The sequence below is a fragment of the Mauremys mutica genome, chromosome 6 (assembly GCF_020497125.1).
Source record: "Mauremys mutica isolate MM-2020 ecotype Southern chromosome 6, ASM2049712v1, whole genome shotgun sequence".
In the NCBI taxonomy this organism is placed as follows: Eukaryota; Metazoa; Chordata; order Testudines; family Geoemydidae; genus Mauremys; species Mauremys mutica.
Window position 1 is genome coordinate 113,698,290 of NC_059077.1, and position 22,902 is coordinate 113,721,191.

Consider the following 22,902-nt stretch of genomic DNA (forward strand, 5'->3'; position numbering starts at 1 on the left):
CAAATAAAAAGTTTAATGTTTGTGTTTCATGGACATTATTTGCCTCCTCTCTAAAAGTGACTTGACCACAATTGTTTTGTGCAAGTAAATTATAGTCCTAAATCCACCCATTCCCACTTACCTGAAAAAGATAGTGGCAATTACGTAACTTTGGGCTTGTGAAGGTTTTCCTTGCCTCAGATCATCTGCTACTTGCTTGGGTAACATACCTATTTTAGAGCATAAAGCGAGATTGTCAACTATTATTGTAGGGTGAGAAATACATGAAAAGGATAAAATTAGCTTCATCTGATTTTTCCCCACTTAGATATAGAAAGCAAAAGAAATGTTTATGAATGTAAAATGCTTTGACATTGGAAAAAACGTAGGGATTTACAGCCTGCTAAATCCAGAGTAACTCAGTGGAAATCAATGAAGTTACAGCAGTTTGACACCAGTGTAACTGATGTCAGAACTTACCCATATGTCCTGCTTGCTATGAATTCTAATTATTATTACAATTAGTGTTACTATTAGAGATAGGCTTGAATTGGAATCAAACATCCTTTCTGAATCCTAGTCTAGTTGGCTAGAAGAAAGCTTGGGAGCTAAACATTCCAAAGTCAGGGGAAATCTAGATGTAACCAGGCCCATCGCTGATTCTATCTTTCTTTACCTCTCTTTTGTTTTCCTGTCTTTTCTTTCCTGCCTTCTGTCTCCTCTTCTCCTGTGTGGCAAAGTCCCATCTCAGTCTCCCCAGCCTCTGCTGTTTTTAGCTCTGGAGAGACCGGCTAGGGTAATGCAGTCCCCCTTAGGACTCAGGGGAAGTCTGTTCCCTGTCTTCTCACCAGTCTTAATTAGAGTATTTTTACCCTGCCTTGTAGGAGAGTGTCCTGCCGCTCTGCCTGGGGAGGCTTGCTGCTTCAACACTCCTGGTAGCCAGGCTCCTTCTCTCTCTGCTTTCCCCCCGCTTCCTTCCTCCCAGGAAGGGGTTTAAAAAGGTCTCAGGCAGCTCCAAGTTGGAACCAGCTGATCCTAATTACCCTCAGGTAGCTCCCCTCAGCTGATTCTAATTTGCTACCTTGGTAACCCTTTCTCAGCTGAACCTGCTTGACCTGTAGTTGCCTCTCAGTTGATAAGGAGGAGGGCCTTTTAACCCTCTGGGACTGACTCCTCCCCCCCCTCTGGCAACTGTCTGTCCTGAGTTTATCACACATCCCCCCCCCCTGCTCAACACTACAGGGTTGGGCTACTTGGGTCGGCAAAACAATTTACCCTTGAAAGGCCATCCGCGTTGCCATGCTTGATTCCAGACCTATGTTGTACTCTGAAGTGGAAGGGTTGTAGCGACAGGAACCACCTGGTCACTCTCGCATTTTTCTCTTTGTTTTGGTGCATCCACTTCAGGGGAGCATGGTCCGTGACAAGGGTAAACTTCCGTCCGAGTAGGTAATAGCGAAGGCTTTCAATGGCCCACTTTACGGCCAGGCATTCCTTTTCAACTACGGCATATTTCCGTTCCCTGGGCAGGAGTTTCCTACTGAGGAACAGGACGGGGTGTTCTTCCGCTCCAACCAGTTGTGAAAGGACCGCTCCCAACCCAACTTCTGAGGCATCCGTTTGCAAGATAAACTCCTTCTCCCAGTCTGGAGCTACCAGCACTGGGTCAGTGCAGAGCGCGGTCCGCAGGTCTGCAAATGCCTCTTCAGCCGCGCTAGACCATTTCACTATATCTGGGCCACGGGCTTTCGTTAGGTCAGTTAGCGGGCATGCCCTGGTGGCGAAGTGGGGGATGAACCGCCTGTAGTACCCCACTAGCCCCAGGAATGCTCTGACCTGTTTCTTCCGGACAGGTCGGGGCCAATTCTGTATTGCCTCTAACTTGTTGAGTTGGGGCTTTACCACACCTCTCCCCACTATATATCCAAGGTATTTGGCTTCTGCTAGCCCAATTGCGCATTTGGAGGGATTTGCAGTCAGCCCTGCCTTCCTCAAGGTGTCTAGGACTGCTTCCACCTTCCCCAAGTGCGTCTCCCAATCCGGACTATGTATAATGACGTCATCAAGATAGGCGGCCGCATACCTGCCATGTGGGCGTAACAGTTTGTCCATGAGTCGTTGGAAGGTGGCAGGAGCCCCATGTAAACCGAACGGGAGGACAGTGTATTGATACAGTCCCTCTGGAGTTGAAAAGGCCGTCTTCTCTTTGTCGGCCCTGGCCAAGGGAATTTGCCAATAACCCTTAGTCAGGTCAAGGGTGGACAAAAATCGTGCTTTCCCGAGTCGGTCAATTAGCTCATCTATCCGGGGTATAGGGTACGCATCAAATTGGGACACCTCATTCAGTTTCCGGAAGTCATTGCAAAACCTCATACTGCCATCCGGCTTAGGTACTAGGACCACTGGGCTTGACCATTGGCTATGAGACTCTTCAATGACCCCTAACTTCAACATTTTCCTGACTTCTGACTTGATCTCTTCTCTTTTCGCCTCCGGGATCCGGTATGGCTTTACATTCACCTTCACTCCAGGCTCCGTGAGGATGTGATGGTGAACCTCAGTAGTCCTGCCTGGCTTTTCCGAGAACACGTCCTGGTTGCGTTCAATCATGTGGATCACCTCCACTCGTTGGTCAGAGGTCAATTCTGGGGATATTCCCACTTGGCCAGGCAGGTTGCTCTCGGGAGGGGTGACCCTATAGTGACCACATGCGCTTCTCTGTCTTGCCAAGGTTTCAACAGGTTCACATGATAGATTTGTTCCAGCTTCCGGCGTCCGGGCTGTCGGACTTTGTAATCGACCTCTCCAACGGCTTCTATTACCTCGTATGGCCCCTGCCATCTGGCCAGGAGCTTGCTCTCTGCTGTGGGTACGAGTACCATCACCCGATCTCCCACCTGGAATTTTCGGGTCGTCGCCTGGCGATTGTAATATGTTTGTTGGGCCCCTTGTGCTCTCTCCATGTGTTCCCGCACTATGGGAGTGACTTGGGCTATCCTGTCTTTCATCTGCAACACATGCTCGATGACGTTTCTCCCTGGGTTCGGCTGTTCTTCCCAACTTTCTTTGGCAATGTCCAGTATGCCACGGGGGTGGCGACCATATAACAGTTCGAACGGGGAAAACCCAGTCGAAGTCTGAGGCACCTCCCTGATCGCAAACATTAGGTACGGTAGCAGGGTGTCCCAGTTCCTCCCATCCCGGCTCACCACCTTTCGTATCATGCTCTTCAACGTCCTATTAAAACGCTCGACGAGGCCATCAGTCTGCGGATGATAGACTGATGTCCTTAGGGTCCTTATGTGGAGCATTGCACATAGATCCTTCATTAATTTAGACACAAAGGGAGTTCCTTGATCTGTCAGGATCTCTTTGGGTATTCCCACTCTAGCGAAAATTTGGATTAATTCTTTAGCTATGGTCTTGGACGTAGTGTTCCGTAGGGGAATGGCCTCGGGGTATCGGGTGGCGTAATCTAGCACCACCAGTATGTGCTGATGGCCCCGGGCTGATCTTTCTAACGGCCCTACTAGGTCCATAGCTATCCGCTCAAAGGGGACTTCAATAATCGGGAGAGGTACCAAAGGTGCCCTTAAGCGGGGTCGGGGCCCGTGTAACTGGCATTCTGGACAGGAGGCACAATATCGTCGGACCGCTGCATATATTCCAGGCCAAAAAAACCTCTGTAGAATTCGGTCTAGGGTTTTATCTACCCCTAGATGTCCCCCGAACCAATGGCTGTGGGCTAGCTCCATCACGCCCCTCTGATGTTTCTGTGGTACTAGGAGCTGTTCCACGACTTGCTCTTGGATACGGACAACACGGTACAGCAGATCCTTCTTGATCATATAATACGGCCTTGGGCCCTTGGCTCTCCCTTCCACAGGGACCCCATTCACCTCCACTACTTCTTTGTGAATGTTCTGGTATACTGGATCATTGGCCTGATCCTGTCCAAAATTCTCTAGTGAAGTTCCAAGTTGCCCAAACTCAGAGGGTTCTATCTCCCCCTCCCCTTCAAGGGAGGTCCCTGGGGAACTGGGCCCGGCTACTGGCTCCCCAACCTCCTGCCTAGTCCCCTCGTCCGTTGGGCCAACTCTCTCCCCTACGAGTATAGGCTTCTGATTCTGGGCCAAGATGCTCGTTCCCCTCCTCTTATCTGCCCTCCTTTCTCGCCGAGTCTTCCTGGTTTTCCCAGGGGGCGAGAATAAGTCCTGGGCAAATTCTTGGAAGGCTGGGGGGTTGCTAACTATTGAGGCCACCCCATTGCTCTCTGGGGTGTTACCTTCTTCTGACTCCTCTCCAGGAAGTAGACTGCCAAACCCTGGGAAGTCTCGCCCTATGAGGACTGGGTAGGGGATTTTCGGGACCACCCCCGCCATCACCTTAGTGGGATTTCCTTGGACCTCTATTTTCACTCGGATGGTCAGATAGTAATTTACATCCCCATGGACACAGGATATCCCTGTGCGCTTGGCCCGGGATAGTTGATCATACCCGACCAGCTTTCCCGAGACCAGCGTGACTGCACTTCCTGAGTCTACTAACGCGGTGGTCTTTATACCATTCATTTTAACTTGCCTAGTATATCTATGAGGGACCGTCGCTACTCCTACTAGGCTTATCAGGTCACATGACTCTTCTAGATTTCCCAGGTCGCATTGCATGGGCTCCTCTAGGTTTGGGCATTGGGCAGCTATATGCCCTATCTCTCCACATGCATAGCATCGGTACCCTCCTCGGGGCAGCCCCTTAATTTTTGGGCTGTGGGGCCTTACCCCCCGAGTCTCTCTCTCCCAGTCCCCAGGTCCCTCTGAGTACTTTGGCCGCTCTTCGTCCTCCTTCTTCCCTGCCATAGTTCGGCCTGGAGCGATGGCAACTCGGGCCCTTGGTACGTAGCCTTGCCTCCTATCCTGGCGCCTCCCTTCCCCAGTGGTCCGAGAGAGTTCCTGTGCTGCTAGACGTCTCTCTACAAGGGCAACTAGCTCATCATAGGAGGAGGGATCATTTTGACTGACCCATCCTCGTATGTCCGGCGGTAGCCCTCTCATGTACCTGTCCACAACTATGGTTTCCACGACTTCCTCCGGCCGGCGGGTCTCGGGGCACAGCCACCTCCGGGCCAGATGGATCAGGTCAAACAGCTGGGACCTCGGGGCTTTGTTGGCTCGGTATTTCCACTCATGGAACCTCTGCGCCCTTATAGCTGTCGTCACGCCTGACCTTGCCAGGATCTCCGCCTTTAGCTGGGAGTAATCGGAAGCTGCTTCTGTTGCCATATCAAAATACGTTTTCTGTGCCTCCCCACACAGAAAAGGTGCCAGGATACTGGCCCACTGGTCTTGGGGCCAGGCCTCCCGCTGGGCCGTCCTCTCAAACGCAAGGAGATACGCCTCCACGTCATCTTCTGTAAGTAGCGGCTGGCGTGCAGGGGCCGAGTCCCATGGGGCCCATGCGTTAGGGTGGTCAGGGCCTTTAGCTGGTTCACAACCTCATGCAAGGTGGCTCGATCCTGAGCCGCCTGGCTCATCAGGAGTTGATTTGTCTCCTGCTGCATTCGTACCGCCTCCTGCTGGGCAGCCATCTGCACCCTGGTAGCTTCTTGCTGGGCCGCAGTGGCCTGCACCAATGCCTTCACTACATCTTCCATATTTTTTTTTTTTTGGGGTGCTTTTACCATGCCCTGAGACGGTTTGCCGCAAAGTCTCACTCAAATCCCACCCCTGACACCACGTGTGGCAAAGTCCCGTCTCAGTCTCCCCAGCCTCTGCTGTTTTTAGCTCTGGAGAGACCGGCTAGGGTAATGCAGTCCCCCTTAGGACTCAGGGGAAGTCTGTTCCCTGTCTTCTCACCAGTCTTAATTAGAGTATTTTTACCCTGCCTTGTAGGAGAGTGTCCTGCCGCTCTGCCTGGGGAGGCTTGCTGCTTCAACACTCCTGGTAGCCAGGCTCCTTCTCTCTCTGCTTTCCCCCCGCTTCCTTCCTCCCAGGAAGGGGTTTAAAAAGGTCTCAGGCAGCTCCAAGTTGGAACCAGCTGATCCTAATTACCCTCAGGTAGCTCCCCTCAGCTGATTCTAATTTGCTACCTTGGTAACCCTTTCTCAGCTGAACCTGCTTGACCTGTAGTTGCCTCTCAGTTGATAAGGAGGAGGGCCTTTTAACCCTCTGGGACTGACTCCTCCCCCCCCCCCCCCTGGCAACTGTCTGTCCTGAGTTTATCACACATGTGTATTTCATCTCTGGTCTTTTTTCTCTCTCTCATTTCTCTCTCCTTTTCCCCTTCTCTCCTTCCTGATTTCTCTCTCTTGTTGTCTCTGTCTGTCCTCTCATTCCCATCCTCCTGTGAATTCTATAGTGCACAATCTACGAAAGAACCCAACCCTTCTATGAGCTCCCCAGGATCCTCCAGCATGCCTGGAACCGCACAAGCTGAAATTCTCAGCAACAGAAGAGGGTCTCAGAACGTTGAGAAAGCTGGAATATTAACTAATCAATGTAAAAGTATTTATTTGGGTCGGGGGGTTACTATGAAGAAATGATACATATCTATTGACTCTTGCATGGAGGAACTCTATTAAAGGATGACCTATTAAAAGGTAGTTTCTCCCATTACTTGCCACTAGGAAAGCTAAATTTCAATTATTACTGCTCAGAATACCCTATATTTTCTGCAATATGATTGACTTACTATATAATAAATGATCAGTCTTCTGCTTTTCATGCATTAAGTCCTGGGTTCGTTCTGCAACTACTACTTCCAGGTGTTTGCTGTATTTCTCCATCTAAGCAGGACAAACAGATTCCATAACATAATCCATTCACTAAGGTGTTCATGTTTATAAATGGCAGGCAGTTCAGCATTTGGCTGATTCTGGTTTGGTAACATTTAGATGGGCACAGGTCAAAAGTTGGTCTCGATTATTTTTTTCTAGACCAAATTCTGTCCGTAGGTACATTCATGGCTCCCACAGGAAATCAGTAAGATCACATTCTTCTGAAGGCAGAATTTTCCCCATTGTTTTCAAATTCTACATCATTATTGGGAGTCACGTCCTGGATATCAGTGCACAGTACCAGTTGCAGAGACGCGCATTGAGACCCTCTGCAGGGATCACATAAGGACCTAAGTCTCAAGCCCCCACCAACTGATCACAGAGCTGCGTTAGGCCCTGCTGTGGCTTATGCACCCCTACTCTGAGTGGCAATAGATGGTGGAGCCACTAGCTGCATTCCCACCACCAAAGTCTTGAGCAATAGCACTCAAGATGCTTCTGGAGAGCTGTGCTCTTGATATATAGTAAACTGGGCTTCAATTGCTGCATTTTTAAGAAACAATGTTGTCACATTATTATTTTTTTTTAATTCAGCCCCAAACGAAATTGAGAACTGAACTGAAGGAAAGGGGCTAGAATGGAAACTGGGACTCAAAATTAACTGTAGCTTTCACAATAGCTCAAGCTACAGCTAATTCTACTAGAGGTCAATGGGTGATTGTTGTTCTTCTTCGCAAACAATGGGCGTGACATCAAAGGAGAAGACCATTCCAAGTGATTAGAAGGGAGAGCCGGCAGCAGTTTCAGGTGGGCATGTTAACTCCTGCCTGGGTTGTTTTCTGGTTTGGTTAAGAATCTATTAAGCTTACCAGAGTCATCATCATGTCGACTGGACTAACTTTGTTAGGATTCATCTTGTACAATAACTTCTTGACTTGCTCAAATGTAGGCCTTTGGGTTGGGTTGGTTTTCCTGCACCTCCTGATTAGCTGAAACAGGGAAAGGGAGAGAGAAAGCAAATGGCCCTTAATCGTTCAAGGTACAGATAGGTTTTCCTTTGAGCACTATAGCTTGGACCATTTTTGAACTTGGGGCCAGATCATCAACTGGCGTAAAATGGCATAGCTACATTGAAGTCTCTGGAGCTACACTGATATACATCGACTGGTAATCTGGCCCATGTAATTCAATAGCATTAGTAAATGAATGTGCTACTGGGAGAAACATTGGAATGTTCAAAAGCCACGCTTGGTTTCTTCTGTCAAATACTTTTAAAACTTTGGGCCTGATTCTTATTTATACTAAGACCACTTTACACTGCCAGAGTGGTGGAAAGTGGCTTTAAAAATAAATAAATAAAGATATCCTATCTCCTAGAACTGGAAGGGACCTTGAAAGGTCATCGAGTCCAGCCCCCGCCTTCACTAGCAGGACCAAGTACTGATTTTTGCCCCAGATCCCTATGTGGCCCCCTCAAGGATTGAACTCACAACCCTGGGTTTAGTAGGAATAAGGCTTATCTATTCACAGAAGTTGTACTGGTTTAACTTAACTCAGTTTAAAAACTGATTTTGTTAAATCAATGTAAAACCCAGCGTAGACACTCTTATTTCAGCTTAAGGGTAGCTTCGTTTCATTTAAGTTGACAAGCTAAGCTATGACACTCTTAAAGTGAACTAAGGGTATATCTACACTACCCACCGGATTGGCGGGCAGCGATCGATCCAGCAGGGGTCAATTTATTGCATCTAGTCTGGATATGATAAATCGATCCCTGAGCACTCTCCCATCGACTGCTGTACTTCACCGCCATGAGAGGTGCAGGCGGAGTCGACAGGGGAGCGGCAGCAGTCTAATCACTGCGGTGAAGACACTGCAGTAAGTCGATCTAAGTACGTCGACTTCAGCTATGTTATTCACATAGCTGAAGTTGTGTAACTTAGATCAAATGCTAACAATAAAGCTTCACTGATATTAAATATGTAGATGGACTTGACACTCGATAACAAAATTAAAAGCCATAAAATTCCAATGACTGAATATTGAAAACATTACTGCCCTGAAACTTTTGTGGGACAAACTGAAATTTTCCATTTGGCAGAATAATGGCTCCTTCATCGGGCTGGTAACACTGAAAGCTTACATCAGCATAGCTACATTTCACACACCTCTGAGAGATGTAACTACACCAACCTAACCCCTGGTGGAGACAGTGCTAGGTTGATGAAAGAATTATTCCATCGAGCTAGCTACCACCTATCAGGGAGATGGATTAACTACAATGATGGGAGAACTTCTCCCGTTACTGGCGTGAGTGTGTACACTGAAGCACTGCAGCTGTGCCACGATAGCATTGTAAGTGTAGACATACCTGTAGTGGATATTAAAGCTAAAGAGCATTTTATGGTACCTTCCTTAAAAAGTACAATCTTAACTCTGCATTTCCTGGGTTTCTAACTTAAAAATAATGTTTACATTTCTCCAAGGAATATTGCACTGAACCCATTGTCATGTGCCTGCAATCTGAAGTTCACCTCAATAAAGATTTTTTTGTGAGAGACTATATAACCTTATTTACCTCCACATAGTCTGTAGGGCATGGGCAGGAATTCTCAGACTTTCCTGAAATTAATTCTGTCAGAGGTAGGCATGAGGAATATTCCGCTGAATGAGAATCATCCTTGAGAAAACAATGTTGGAAGAAGAGAACAGGAATGGGGACAGCAATGAAAAGAAATCAATAATAATGATGTAAAGCACTGAATACACTAATCAAGGAAAGAGAGAATAGCTGTTAGGTTTCTCATCCACCATGTTGAAAATACACCCCTATTGTCATATGTTGGGGACATATTCTTGCCTATCACTTCTTGTACAGAAGCCTTCCTTTTTTCTCTCCATTGGAAAAGTTCCAGATCAGGGCTTTCATGTCTGAGTACAGAACTGGCCTACATCTCTCACTCTGCCACAGATGGCTGTCTCCAAACTCTCACTCAGCTGACAAGATCTGAGCTCAGCCTATATCGAAGGGGAGCAGCTCTTGAAATGATTGAAAACATCAGACACAGCGAGATCCACAGCCCCTTATGAAGCTGGAAGGACCACATTGGGCCACTGGCATGAACAGTTAACAGTAGGAGAACCATAATCATAAGTGCAGGTCATTAGAGTTATTTTTAAGCAAAATTGTTTTATGAAGCTGGAGTTGTTATGCAGGTTTTTTTCAGGGCACCTTACGTTGATTTTGATGCACATCCTTTATGCAAACAATTTGGCATAGATCATTTACCCTGAATCTATGTACAGACAACACCTTCCCCACGGATAGGGGTTCAGCAGCTACCCCAGCACTGTCCCCCCAGGTTTGGATCCTGTCAAGGTACTTTGGGGGTGTGGGGCTGTATTGTGGGAGGACTGGAAACTGAGCAGGCCAAAGGAGGGGTGGGCAGATCAAGGGTAAGACTAGGAGTGACATACCTCATCCCCACTCCAGCCCCACAGAGCATACCCAGAAAAAAAGAATAGAAGAGAAGCTGTCTTCCCTTTTCCACTGCATTCCTCTTGAGGATCCCAGGGGCTGGTGGGGCCAGGAGGAATCTGACACTAGTAGCATGGCTCCACTGGAACTGGATTTAAACCCATGTAACCAAAAGAAAGATCCAGCCCTGAGTAAGCGCTGAAGATTTTGATCCATGACGGGAATATATACCATTGTGAACACGGTACTGTGAGCCAAATCCTGCTCCCACTGAAGTCAACTGGAGTTTTGAGAATAACTTCAATGGCAGCAGGATCAAAATTATGAGGACCTTCACAAACAGCTCTTCAACTCTTACCTGCACAGGGTCACTTCTTGTTGCGATCTCTAATAAAATGATGGAATAACTGCAATATTACAGACAAATAATTGTAGTGAATATATTGCAAACGGAGCCATTTGAAGGACAGGATGACATTTTGGCACATTTTCTCTCTCACTTCCTGCTTTTTCTTTTTTTCCCCCAGTCACTAATCTATCCTTATTTGGGCCAAATTCTCATGAAAATCAACGGACCTTTTGGATGCCTATGGACTGCAGGATTGGGCCCATGGCGTTTTGGCCAGCAATACACATGCTCACATGCTGGGAGGGCTTAGCACATGCTCATAGTGTCAAACACCAAGATGCCAAGCACTAGTGAACCCGGGTTAGCTGGACAGCCCTTGTACTACTACTTGTGCCATCTCTTTTGCAGGAACTCTCCTGCTGGATTGCTTGGGAACTCTGGTGCTACGGTGCCTCTATCTGATTTCACCTGTTGCCATTTATTTGCCAAGTTAGGATTATCTGCCATGTTAGGCAAAGACAGACTTTGTAGGCACTTGGGGTTGACAGGTTGTACTGTAACAGGTATCTCAGTAACCTTTTTAAGTTCACTGGAGTGTTCAGTTGCCTAAGACATGAACAATGTACCTATTGAAACTTTGTTTTAAGGAAAGGTCTTGGCAAGATGTGACTCCAAGAGGCAAGCTCAGCCACAAATTTACAGCTCAGTAGCCTAAAACTGTGCACTTTGCCCCTGCAGCGAGCAGCAATCTGAAAGCATGTAAAACTACGTCGGCATTACTGGGAAACGTGATGCTTTTTGGATGTGAGGCAGTGACAAAACAAAATGCATGAGACACTCCTGCAAAACAACTGCTTGCATGGAGCACCATAACTCCAGGAGCACTGAGTAGCCGTGTTAGTCTGTATCCACAAAAACAACAAGGAGTCCGGTGACACCTTAAAGACTAACAGATTTATTTGGGCATAAGCTTTCATGGGTAAAAAACCTCACTTCTTCAGATGCACAAATCTTCACATCTGAAGAAGTGATGTTTTTTACACATGAAAGCTTATGCCCAAATAAATCTGTTAGTCTTTAAGGTGTCACCGGACTCCTTGTTGTTTTCAAGGAGCACTGAAGCACAAGCACTCACTCACTCTGTAGTCAGGCCTAGCACAGAAATAGAACAGCATAGCTGGGTTCAGTCATTAGAAGGCCAAGTCATTCTGGGCCAGATTTGTAAAGGTAGTTAGGCACTTAAAAATGAAGACAGGCAGCCAGTGGGATTTTCAAAAGCACCTAACTCCCACTGATGTTAAAAATCTGGCTTGAAATGGCTAATGGTCATTAGCAGAGTCCTGGCAGGTCTCAGGACAATACATGTAAGATTCTGCAATAGACAGTAATACACATGAATCCAAGAGATAAACTAACAAGCTTCTCTGCAGAATATTTTCTTTTTGGTGGGTGTTTAGTGGTAACGGGGAAGAATTAATTGAAATAGTTTTATGTGAGTGTGCTTCCCCACACTGGCCCTGCAAGAGCTGAGTTAGGCCAGGTGAGCCCAATCAGCTAATTAGGCTACAAACAGGGGAGCTAGAGATGGAGGCAGCTAATTAGAGAGAAGCTCACCTGTGAGGGACAGGTGGGGCTTTTACAAAAGACAGGATGTTGGAAGCAGAGGAGATAGCAGGGAGAAGTCTACAGTTACTCCCTGGGAGAAAGGGTTGGGGGCTGTAGGGACAAGTTGCCTACAATTATTCCCTGGGAGGAGGGAGTGAAGAGACTTGCAAACCCAGAAGAGTGGGGAAGACTAGCAGGTGTGGAAGTGGCTTAGGGAAAGGCAGCAAGGTGCAGGGAACGGACCTTGGCTGCTGTGTAGAGGGTGCCTGAGCTGGAACCTGGAGTAGAGGGTGGGCCTAGGTTCTCCTGCTAGCTGCTGTGGGAGTGGCACTGTGATGCAGTGAAGCAGAAGAGTGGTCTGGAGAGCAGGAATCTTGATGCACTTCCCCTCCCCGCTCCCCGCCAACCCCCTTGAATGGGAAACCACAATAGTGACCTGGCTAGAGGGCTGAATCACGAAAAGGACGCTATAGCGAGAGAGGGGCTGCAGAGGAGAAACCGACTGGGTGTAATTGCTGGAAGGGGAGTTGGCCTGACCAAGCTAATCCTCAAACCTGCCAAGAGGCAGCGTCATCCAGCGGTGAGTAGAGCAACCCTGTCACAGTTAGCAATGACTTCATAAAAATGTCCCCAAACAGCCATCAGAAGGTATCGCAAAGTATTTACACACCAGATATGCTAAACATTCATATGCCCCTTCATGCTTCGGCCACCATTCCAGAGGACATGCTTCCATGCTGATGACACTTGTTAAAAAAATGTGTTAATGAAATTTGAACTCCTTAGAGCAGGAGATATACAATTCTCTCCTTTTTTACCCACATTCTGCCATGTATTTCATGTTATAGCAGTCTCGGATGATGACCCAGAACATATTCTTCATTTTAAGAACACTTTCACTGCAGATTTCACAAAACGCAAAGCGTGAGATTTCTAAAGATAGCTACAGCACTCGACTCAAGGTTTAAGAATCTGAAATGCCTTCCAAAATCTGAGCGGGATGAGGTATGGAGCATGCTTTTGGAAGTCTTAAAAGAGCAACACTCCAATGCGGAAACTACAGAACTCAAACCACCAAAAAAGAAAATCAACTTTCTGCTGGTGGGATGTGACTCAGATGATGAAAATGAACATGGGTTGGTCCACCCTGCTTTGGATTGTTAGCAAGCAGAACCTGTCATCAGCATGGACACATGTCCCCTGGAAGGGTGGTCGAAGCATGAAGGGACATTAGAATCTTTAGTGCATTTGGCATGTAAATATCTCACAGTGCCATGCGAACACCTGTTCTCACTTTCAGGTGACATTGTAAACAAGAAGCGGGCAGCATTATCTCCTGCAAATGTAAACAAACATGTTTGTCTGAGCGATTGGCTGAATAAGAAGTAGGACTGAGGGGACTTGTAGATCCTAAAATTTTACATTGTTTTGTTTTTGAGTGCAGTTATGTAACAAAAAAAATCTACATTTATAAATTGCCTTTTCATGGTAAAGTGATTGCATTTGTATACAGTACTTGTAAGTGGTGAATTGAAAAAATACTATTTTTTTTACAGTGCAAATACCTGTAATAAAAAATAAATATAAAGTGAGCACTGTACACTTCACATTCTGTATTGTAATTGATAGCAATATATTTGAAAATGTAGAAAACATCCAAAAATATTTAAATAAATGGTATTCTATTGTTTAACAGCGTGGTTAATGTTTTAATCGCGCAATAGTGTGGATAGCTTTCCTCCACGGGGGGGTGCATTTGGCTGTTTTAGTCTTTTATAAATTCTTTCTTGCTCAAATGCTCTGGCTGGGTCAGAAGAGATGGAAATACAAAAGCAGATCTCCGTGCACTGAAGACACCACTGCCTTTGTTCCTTCACTACCCCTAATTATTCATTATTTGTATTCCGGTAGCCCGTAGAAGGCCCAGCCAAGATCAGGGCCCCATTGTGCTAAGCACTGTACAAACACTAGGTCAGAGACACTCTCTGCCACAGAGCTCTCTCAGTCCAAAAAGACTAAATATTATTGTCCCACAATGGGATACATGACTTGCTCGAGGCTACACAGGAATTCTGTGCTAGAACAAGGGAGTAAACCTAGGTTTCCAGATACCTAATCCAGTGCCTTAACCACAGGACCATTCTTCTCCTTGCAACCCTCCTAGTGAACCCCTGTTCATGTTTGAATAGGAGGAGGGGCTGACTAGAACATGGCATGACAGAATCCCCTGGGCAGATGAGCGATTGTGAAGTATTGCCCTCTGGGTTCTTTCAGAAAGAAAGGCACGGAGTCACTCAAGAGTGCATTCTTTTCCTCTATGTAGCTGTTTTTTCCTCTCTATACAAAATATAGCCATCCAGTGTATTCAGCAAAAACACTGTGTTCTCATTGAATATGGAAATATACTATGGATGAGTTTTGCTGACACATTGGAAAACTGCTCCTATTTTAACTCTTAGTATATTGCCTTTAGCTAAGTAATATATTTTTTTTTTCAACAGGGAAAACACAAGGGAGGAAGTGATTTAAAAAAAAAAACCATAGACCCAGGGCTAGTTTTTTTTATATATCCATTTACTCGGATTCAAATCCAGAATAGCTCCGTAAAAACAAATGGAGTTACTCTTGATTTACACCAGCATTACTGAGCTGAGATTTTGGCTTCCTATCTTGGAAGGGTAGATCCTGGCATCTAAGTTATCCTCTAAATAAGAATCAATTTTTAATCACTATCCTCCAAATTCACCCTGGTATAGCTTTGGAATTTAGCTAAATTATTACAAAAGACTATTTGATCACAGAGAGAAAGAGACAGGAAAGTTTATCACCTGTACACATCTGCCATGGACGTGGGGACAAAGTCTGACGATGAATGGGCCTCAGGAGCCAAGTAAATCTGCATCAAACGCTGCTGATATGTGCTAGCACCCTCCCAGTGATCCACTTTTCTGTAGCACTGTAATCCATAGTCTTTCACGGAAGAAAGAAGGAAACAGGTACTCAGTAAGGGTTATGTTCACTCCTGAAACTCTTCCATTATTAAGTAGCAATATTAGTGGTTTAAGGGAGTTTGCTCTGTAGGCGGAGATGAGCCTTGGTTTAAAAAATAGCACTATGTTGCTCTGATTTGTACCCAAATATAGTTGTGAATACTGGAGCTGCAGCTTGAATATTGGGAGAGATTGTCTGATGAGGTATGACTGCTTCTTGCTACCCTGTGGTGGTGTTTCTGGCCCAGCGTATCCAGCCACAGTAGGAGCATTGCAGTGCAAGACAGAGCCAGCATACCTGCTTCTTTTCTGCACCTCCCTGCTGCCAGTGTAGGGGTGTGCCCAAAGAAAAGGGGGTGTGGTTGGGACATCCCTCAGCTGTGATGATCTCCAGCTGTGGTTCCAGTGTCTTGGACTACATAGATGTTAGGGTAAGTCAGAGCAGCTCTCAGACTCTTCCAATGTATGCTGGGGCCTACACAGAGGCCACAGCATTGGGGGACTGTAAAGGCGAAATTTCCACCAGCTTTGTACCCCATCTTCCAACGTGCTTCGTATGACGCTCGTCTGGACCCCAGGATCTGACCCAGGGTCCGGGTGCTGAGCTGTGTTCAGAGAACAGAATGATAAAAATTCTGACTTCTATTTCCTAGATCCAGACAGCACTGAAATTTGCTATGTGGAGGCAGGGGTTCAGGTTCGTGGTTTTGGTTCAGACCAGTATCTAATTGGGACACTCCAAGGGTGCCATTCTTTAGACTGGAAGCCCAGCTTTTCACCTAGCTGTGAAAGGGCACTATGTTTACTGTCTGAAAGGAGGATTTGCCTTATGTCAAAGAATGGCATCAGGCAAAGAATTCATAGAGAATGTCATGGATACTGCTAGGTCTGATGACTGACCCCATCATTTGTGTCATATAACTGGTGCAATGGTGACATGTTAAATTGTAGGCTACACAGGATAATGTAATGGGACGTTTGCTCTGGCATAGTTTACTTTTAATGAAGGCTGCTGCAGTTAGCATTTCCACCTGAAACGTTGGTTCACAGTCCTGCTGGAGCAGGGAAGGCTGTGAAATCAACCTTCATTAGTAGGTTACTTGGCCATGTTTCAAATTTTCATCTCTCTTTATTACCTGAAATTTTACAGACCCAACGGTCATCTATCACACAGTTATTAGACTTTAAGCATCCATGATAGATTTTATGCTGGTGAAGATAAGCCATTCCTTGGGCAATGTCTCCAGCAAAGGAAAACCTGAAAGGCACAAAATCATTATTAACAGGTTAGTATTACACTGAACCAGACACTCAGGAACGGATTAATCCAAAGACTATTGAAATGAGTGGAAAGACTTCCATTGACTGAAATGGCCTTTGGATCAGTCCCCAGGGACTCAATCCCGCAAAGTGCTGAGGACTCCCATGAGTTGCTGAATGCCCTCAGTTCCCATGCAGTTGAAAGGGAGTGGAGGTTTCTGGGTCCCTTGTAGGAATGCACAGCTTCTTGTGGACGTTCTCAGCAGTTTGCGGGATTGAACCATGTGCACAGATATTTACCAGATGAGCAAAGTACTCAACTTTTAGTTTGTATGGAGTGTTGACTCAGACCATTTATTTTCTTTGCTGTTGTATAGAAGCAAGGCAAACATAAAGCAGAGCTAGGAGGGATAAGGGACAATTTTCAATTATACGTGATGAAGTAGTTCATATGGGAGTTCCTTTGAAATCCTGAGCCAGTTTTGTGTACATCTGTTTTTATGGGTAACGCTAATGTTGCACTTTTAGTTGTACTAATCTGTTCATGGTTGAACTATCATGAATGTGGCTGTGCTGCTCTTTTACTCATCTTAAACCAGAACATCAAAGTGTACTAAGTACAGATGGCAGCTGTGGGGAAAAAGAGAAGGCTATATGCGAACCAAGGTTTAAAATGGTGTTGCAGCATACTAGAGATGGGATGAAAAGGTTTGGGCGTGACATGGGTAGTGCTAAATTCAGGGTTGTCAGGATGTCCATGGGACAGGTTAAATCAGAAACTTGGATTATCTCTTAAGCAATTGGTCTCTCTCTTTCTCCTTGCATCTCAGAAGCATGGTATCCTCTGATATACATCACAGCACTGTCGTGTCTACCAATGACTTTATCTATAATTAACATCCCTCTTCAAGTGTCACCTGGTGATGCTACTTGTATCTTATTTCACAAGTTTTTTTGTTTGTTTGTTTGTTTTTTACCTGAAACCCCAGTTGAGAGGAATGTCTTCATTGAGCAGCACATCACTCAGGCTACCTTTTGGACAGTATTCTGTCACGATGGCAACATTTGGCACCTCTGTACAACCGCCGATGAATTTGCAGAGGTTGGGATGATCAAGTTCTCTGTGAAAATGAACAGGCATCACACCCTTTCTAAGCCTCCCCTCTACACCTTTTGGAACTGGAAACTTAGGGCTTTTTCAAATATGCATAGAAATATGTTCAACCAGGTTCAAAGAAATATTTTCAACACTGTTTGGGAGAGAAAAACACAAAAACAAGTAACGGGGCAGGTTCTGATCTCCATTGCACTGGTGTAAATGTGGACTGGCACCCAATGTGCAGGTTTCATTGTTTACCTCACTTGCTTTACTTCCTTGCGTATGGATTTGGACAAGGTGAATGTCTTCTTCCTTATTTTCTTGATGGCGACTGTTCTACCATCACTGCAACAAGAAAAAGACTTTTCTAAGTGCTGGAATCCCACATGGTGAGTCTGCAGTATTCTCTATATAGGAGCTTTGGCTCTCGAGGGAAAGTGCACGGATGTGGATTTTGTCAAAATCTGGATGGGAACCTGGGTCTGAATTTCATGATTAGGGCCTCTTTCTGTTATAGTCTGGGCTAGAACTCTGTGTTAAAGCAGCCTGGAACTGTGGGCATGTAGGGAATAAAAACCCAAAGATCCCTACAAATTGTGCAGCTCAGGTCAATTTATCTCTGTTTGTATTAGAATGTTCCCCAAGTCACATGCGTCGGATGAAGTGGGTATTCACCCACTAAAGCTTATGCACCAATACTTCTGTTAGTCTATAAGGTGCCACGGGACTCTTTGTCACCTTTTACAGATCCAGACTAACACGGCTACCCCTCTGATACTTCCCCTAGCAAAGAAGTGAAGTCATCCGTTTTCTGCAGGGGAGCACCAGACTAGTGTGGAGTAGATGGGAGTGGTGTGGGCAGGGGAAAGAACCAGTGGGGGCAGAGAAAGCTGCAAACTCCCAATAAAAGGGTGGGACAAAGTAGCAGATGATTCCTTGAAGCCCTCCCTCCACCTGTAGCAACTTTGAATGCAGTCAGCTGGGGAGTAGCTCGTGTTTACAGGGTTGCGGTTTTAAGGCAGCAGCCTGCCAGTCCAAGGTCTCCTCTGTGCTTCCATGTGGCACTCAGCTAAGTTGCGTAAGCATAACAGTGTAGCCACACAAAGCCAGCCAGAGCAGAGCCTTCCAGGGAGTGAGAGTACTGGGGAAGGGGACGACCCACCTAAGTAGGAGAAGCACAAAACAAGAAGGAAAGTAAAAGAAAATAAGGAGAGAGAACAAAAGAAGAATGGGTGGGGCAAGAAAGGAGACAGAGAAACTCTGCTGGACAAAGGAGAGATGGCAGCAACCTTCCTGGGACATGAGGGGACTTTGTGGCAATTGCAGTGTCCACCAATCTCTTGGAAGCTCCTACAAAAGACGTTTAGGAGCCAGGGATACATCTACCGTCTATGTGTACAGGTAGGTCACTACCAGGTAGGGGTGTATTCCAAACCAGTGAGCTAGAGAGGAAATGTGCCATTCCCAGTCTTGCGAGCTGGTTTAAGGCCATAGATTATAATGGGATGTTGTACAGTACATGATTTTCTGGGCCAGATTGCTTGCTTGTATTTTACTTAAATATTAGAGATGGGCCTGACTCAAAACCGTAGCTCCAACTAAACTTGAATGCTGTGGATGTTCAGAAGCAGAGTCAAGTTTGCAGCTCGGCTCCACGAGCATTGAAATCTCAGCAGGAGAAGGAAAAGTGGCATCCAAAAATAGAAAACATCAATGTGCGTCTGAGAATATCCTTCAGCTTGAGTGTGTTAGGAAGGCCAAGTTAGTCCCCTAACGTTCCTGGCCCTGGCCCAAGCAGAGGAAAACTAACCCTCACATTATTTCCAGGTGATAATACAGCAAGAACTGAAAGTCTCCTTCTTGCATGGGTGTAACTACAATACACAACATAACACAAAGACTGACTGACATATAAGCCTACTATATCCCTGTCTGGGTGAAGTGCTGTTTCCTGGATGTGTTGACAGCTGCTGTGCAAGAACTCAGGGCAGTGATACAGCTGGCGTTGGAGTCGCTGGGTGCATGGGCTGCACTAATGATGCTGCCCATTGCCGTCCGTAGCATGCGATCTAGATAAAAAAAGCCATTGAGTTGCACATTATATGCAGGTGCACCTGCAGAAGACTCCTGAATCATATAAACACAGGAAACTCTGCTGTCTCTGGCACCAGAGAGCAGGCTCATTTATGTTGCAGTAGGGATGCTTTAATTTAGGATTTGACTGTTAACATGTAACACGGTGGCTGTGGCTGACAGCCATAGCCAGTGGCCTCTCCCACTAACATCAGTAGCTAAAGGCAGTTCCTCTGCCTTCAAAACTATCAGCCCTCAATGGAACAGTTTCAAACACAGTGAGTGTCATTTTATGCAAGGGACATAGCCAATAAAGGAAGAGACAGTACAAAAAACCCCAAACTCCAAAACTTCTGATGTTACAAATCTATTTAGGACTCTGAAGAATTTAAAGTTTTTATCATGGGAAGTGATTCTGACATTAAAGGGAATTCAAAGCAAAGCAACAATCCAACTGGTTGAAAAAACTAGAATATCAACATTTTTCATGTCTTTGGAGTGGGGGGGAGGTGATGCTTTGAGCTAGACAAAAAGTAACAGAACTACATAGGGAGCAGATTTGACTGACTCATGAAAAAATGTGCACAGATTGGATCCTATGTTGATGAGAGCTGTAGAGATAGTTAAAGAGAGGGATTATAAGTACATATGAATTCTGCCCTACAATACCTGAACTAGAAATGAAGTGACCTGTTAGGTTTCCAGTTAATTTGCATGTCAATGCAGGAACGTTCTCTAGTGTTTCTTTACTAGCATTCTGTCAAGCTTCATTTTAAATGTGCCCGGGTGATGTATATTCCCTTCCTTGATTTCATTCTATTACTGTAACAGACTAATATTTTCTTGACGTGATGTTTGCACTCCAAGTATGTCTGTTAGACATATGGCCAGCCTCACTTAGACGTCATTCAGCCTCTCTCTGGATATATCTCCAACTCTTCAAATTTCCAAAAAAGTCAGTCTATCCTGCCACCTAGTTGCTTTTGTTTATCTTCCCTGAACTCTGTCTAGTGCTAATCGTTGTGGTCAAGGGTTACACAGAAATGAACTCAGTATCCCAGTTGAGGTCACCTCAGAGCTAGAGAGAGGCAGAGGCATAATGCCATGGAACAGGGACATATCAGCTCAGCACTGCACTGGCATTTTGTTACACACACACACACACACACACACACACACACACACACACACACACACAATATCTTGGCTGCTTTTAGTAAATTAGACTCCTGATATCTGTTCCTTAAGACCATGAAGATATCTCATTACACTAGTTAGAAATGAACACACAGCTCCAAGTATCCGTACTAAATTAATGCAGTAAAGTCTTATCCCATTCACTTGTACTGAACATGATATTATATATTTAAAGCAGATGGGACCTTTTCAGCAATACCTTGTGGAGGCAGGACTACAATTATAGAGTCAGATCCTCAGCTAGCGTAAATCAACGAAGTTCCAATGACTTCAGTAGAGCTACATTGACCTATACCAGCTGATGATCTGGCCCATATATTTCTCCAGCATATGATAGCAATAAATGACATGGTGAATTACATGCTGTACAGCGAATGTACAGGCTGTATGACAAACTACAATAATGCTCCCATGTTAAAAAATGTCCAAGTGGAAAACAAATATAATTATGGTTTTAAACATTAGGTAAATTGAAGAAAACTCAAGTGATGATGAATTACTTCAGCTACGGATAACACACAGTGGGACAAATTAAGCACTTGGTTACATCTGTGCAAATCCAACATCGCTCCACTGAAGTCACTTAAAAAGAGTATGTCAGATTATAAAGCAACTAGGGCCACCGCCATCTGTTGTGCCCATTTTCACATATTTCCAGAGGGGATTTATGTATTTTTGATCTATTCCTTTGTCTTTTATTTGTAAATCACCATAAATTACAGGAAAAAAGCCTTCAAACCATATGTGAAAAAAAAGACCTTTACGCTATGTCTACACTACTACTTATGTTGGTATAACTTACATTGCTCAGGGGTGTGAATAAGCCATATGCACACATACCCCAGTGACATAAATTGCACCGACCTAAGCACGATGTGGACAGCACTGTGTCAGCAGGAGGGTGCTGTCTCCTGTCCGCTTAGAGCAGCTACACTAGAAGTGCTGTAAGAGTTAGTGCAGCTGCACTGCTGTAAGCTCTCTATTGCAGCCATAGCCAAAGTGTTCACATTAAAATAACATCCTCAAAGGAAAACTCCAGTGATCAGCTCACAGATGCTGTGGTGACCGGCACCTATCAAAGATAGATCCTCCTCCTTTAGGTCAGACCCTTATGGAATATGGGTATATTTCCGTGTGTGCTTCATTTACACAACAGGATGTGCATTGATGATAAGAGCATCAAAATGACAGTCTTTACAAACCTTGTTTGATGCGGGAGAAGTCTATAATCCAGCTTTCATCCCAAAACATCTTTTGCTTCTGATATTGAAACCACTGCAGAAAGCATAAGAGGCCAAATTCATTCCTGGGGCAACTCTATTGGCTTCAGTGGAGTTGCACTAGGGATGAGTGTAGCCAATAAATGATTAGTTGTACGGATATTTTCCAATATAAAATCCTACAGGTGTCTGAACAAGAATCACCATTTTAGCCTCCATCCTCTCTCAATGTCTTATTGACTTACTTAGAAGTAACAGATCTGGATCTAACACCAAAATATAAACATCAGTAATTCTGAAGACTAAAGAACGTGACATTTTGTAGTGGACAGTCTGATAGTTTCAGTCCATGTTTGCATTTTTGTGCACTGCACTTAGAACCCAGCTCTTACGCCAGCGATGTGATGAACATCATTTCACATCTTGGAAATATCCAGTGTGTAAACAAATTTCATTCCCCCCAAGATAAGCAGCAGTTACTGGTCATACAGGATGTGACAATCAAAATCAGGCCCCAGAATAGCAAATTAGATGGTACATTATTACACAAAGTACTGTCACTTGTATAACATTAGATTGGACACTGTCACTATTTTGTAAATAAGATGTATGTCTAATTGATGTACCAAAAAGTTGTCAAGTACAATAAACCCATTTTATACAAGCACATACTTGTCTGTAGATCAGAGTTGCAGGTTAGCTATGCTATAATAATAGAAGACAATTTAAACACAAATATTAGATGGTCAGCATTTTGCCATCCATCTCATATTACCTTCAACAGCATGCATTGGATGGATGACAAGTAACAAAAACCCAGTCTACACAAGAGTTCTTGTGACATCTTGGGAAGTGGTGGCAGAATTTTGGGAGAGCTCTG

The 22,902-nt window shown here is 45.1% G+C and overlaps 1 protein-coding gene across 2 annotated transcripts in view; it reads right to left on the minus strand.

The window, feature by feature from the left end:
* The window catches only part of LOC123372360 (atrial natriuretic peptide receptor 2-like), a 46,799-nt gene that overhangs the window by 10,117 nt on the left and 13,780 nt on the right, over positions 1-22,902 (minus strand). For both annotated transcript variants that reach the window (XM_045020400.1, XM_045020401.1), the window contains 11 exons: positions 22,005-22,077; positions 19,454-19,601; positions 17,791-17,877; positions 17,411-17,554; positions 16,310-16,431; positions 15,012-15,153; positions 10,588-10,636; positions 9,330-9,431; positions 7,621-7,740; positions 6,667-6,760; positions 122-209 (listed from right to left, as the gene is read on the minus strand). In XM_045020400.1, coding sequence (XP_044876335.1) covers positions 122-209; positions 6,667-6,760; positions 7,621-7,740; positions 9,330-9,431; positions 10,588-10,636; positions 15,012-15,153; positions 16,310-16,431; positions 17,411-17,554; positions 17,791-17,877; positions 19,454-19,601; positions 22,005-22,077 — 1,169 coding nt within the window. The remainder of the gene's footprint in view (positions 1-121; positions 210-6,666; positions 6,761-7,620; positions 7,741-9,329; positions 9,432-10,587; positions 10,637-15,011; positions 15,154-16,309; positions 16,432-17,410; positions 17,555-17,790; positions 17,878-19,453; positions 19,602-22,004; positions 22,078-22,902) is intronic.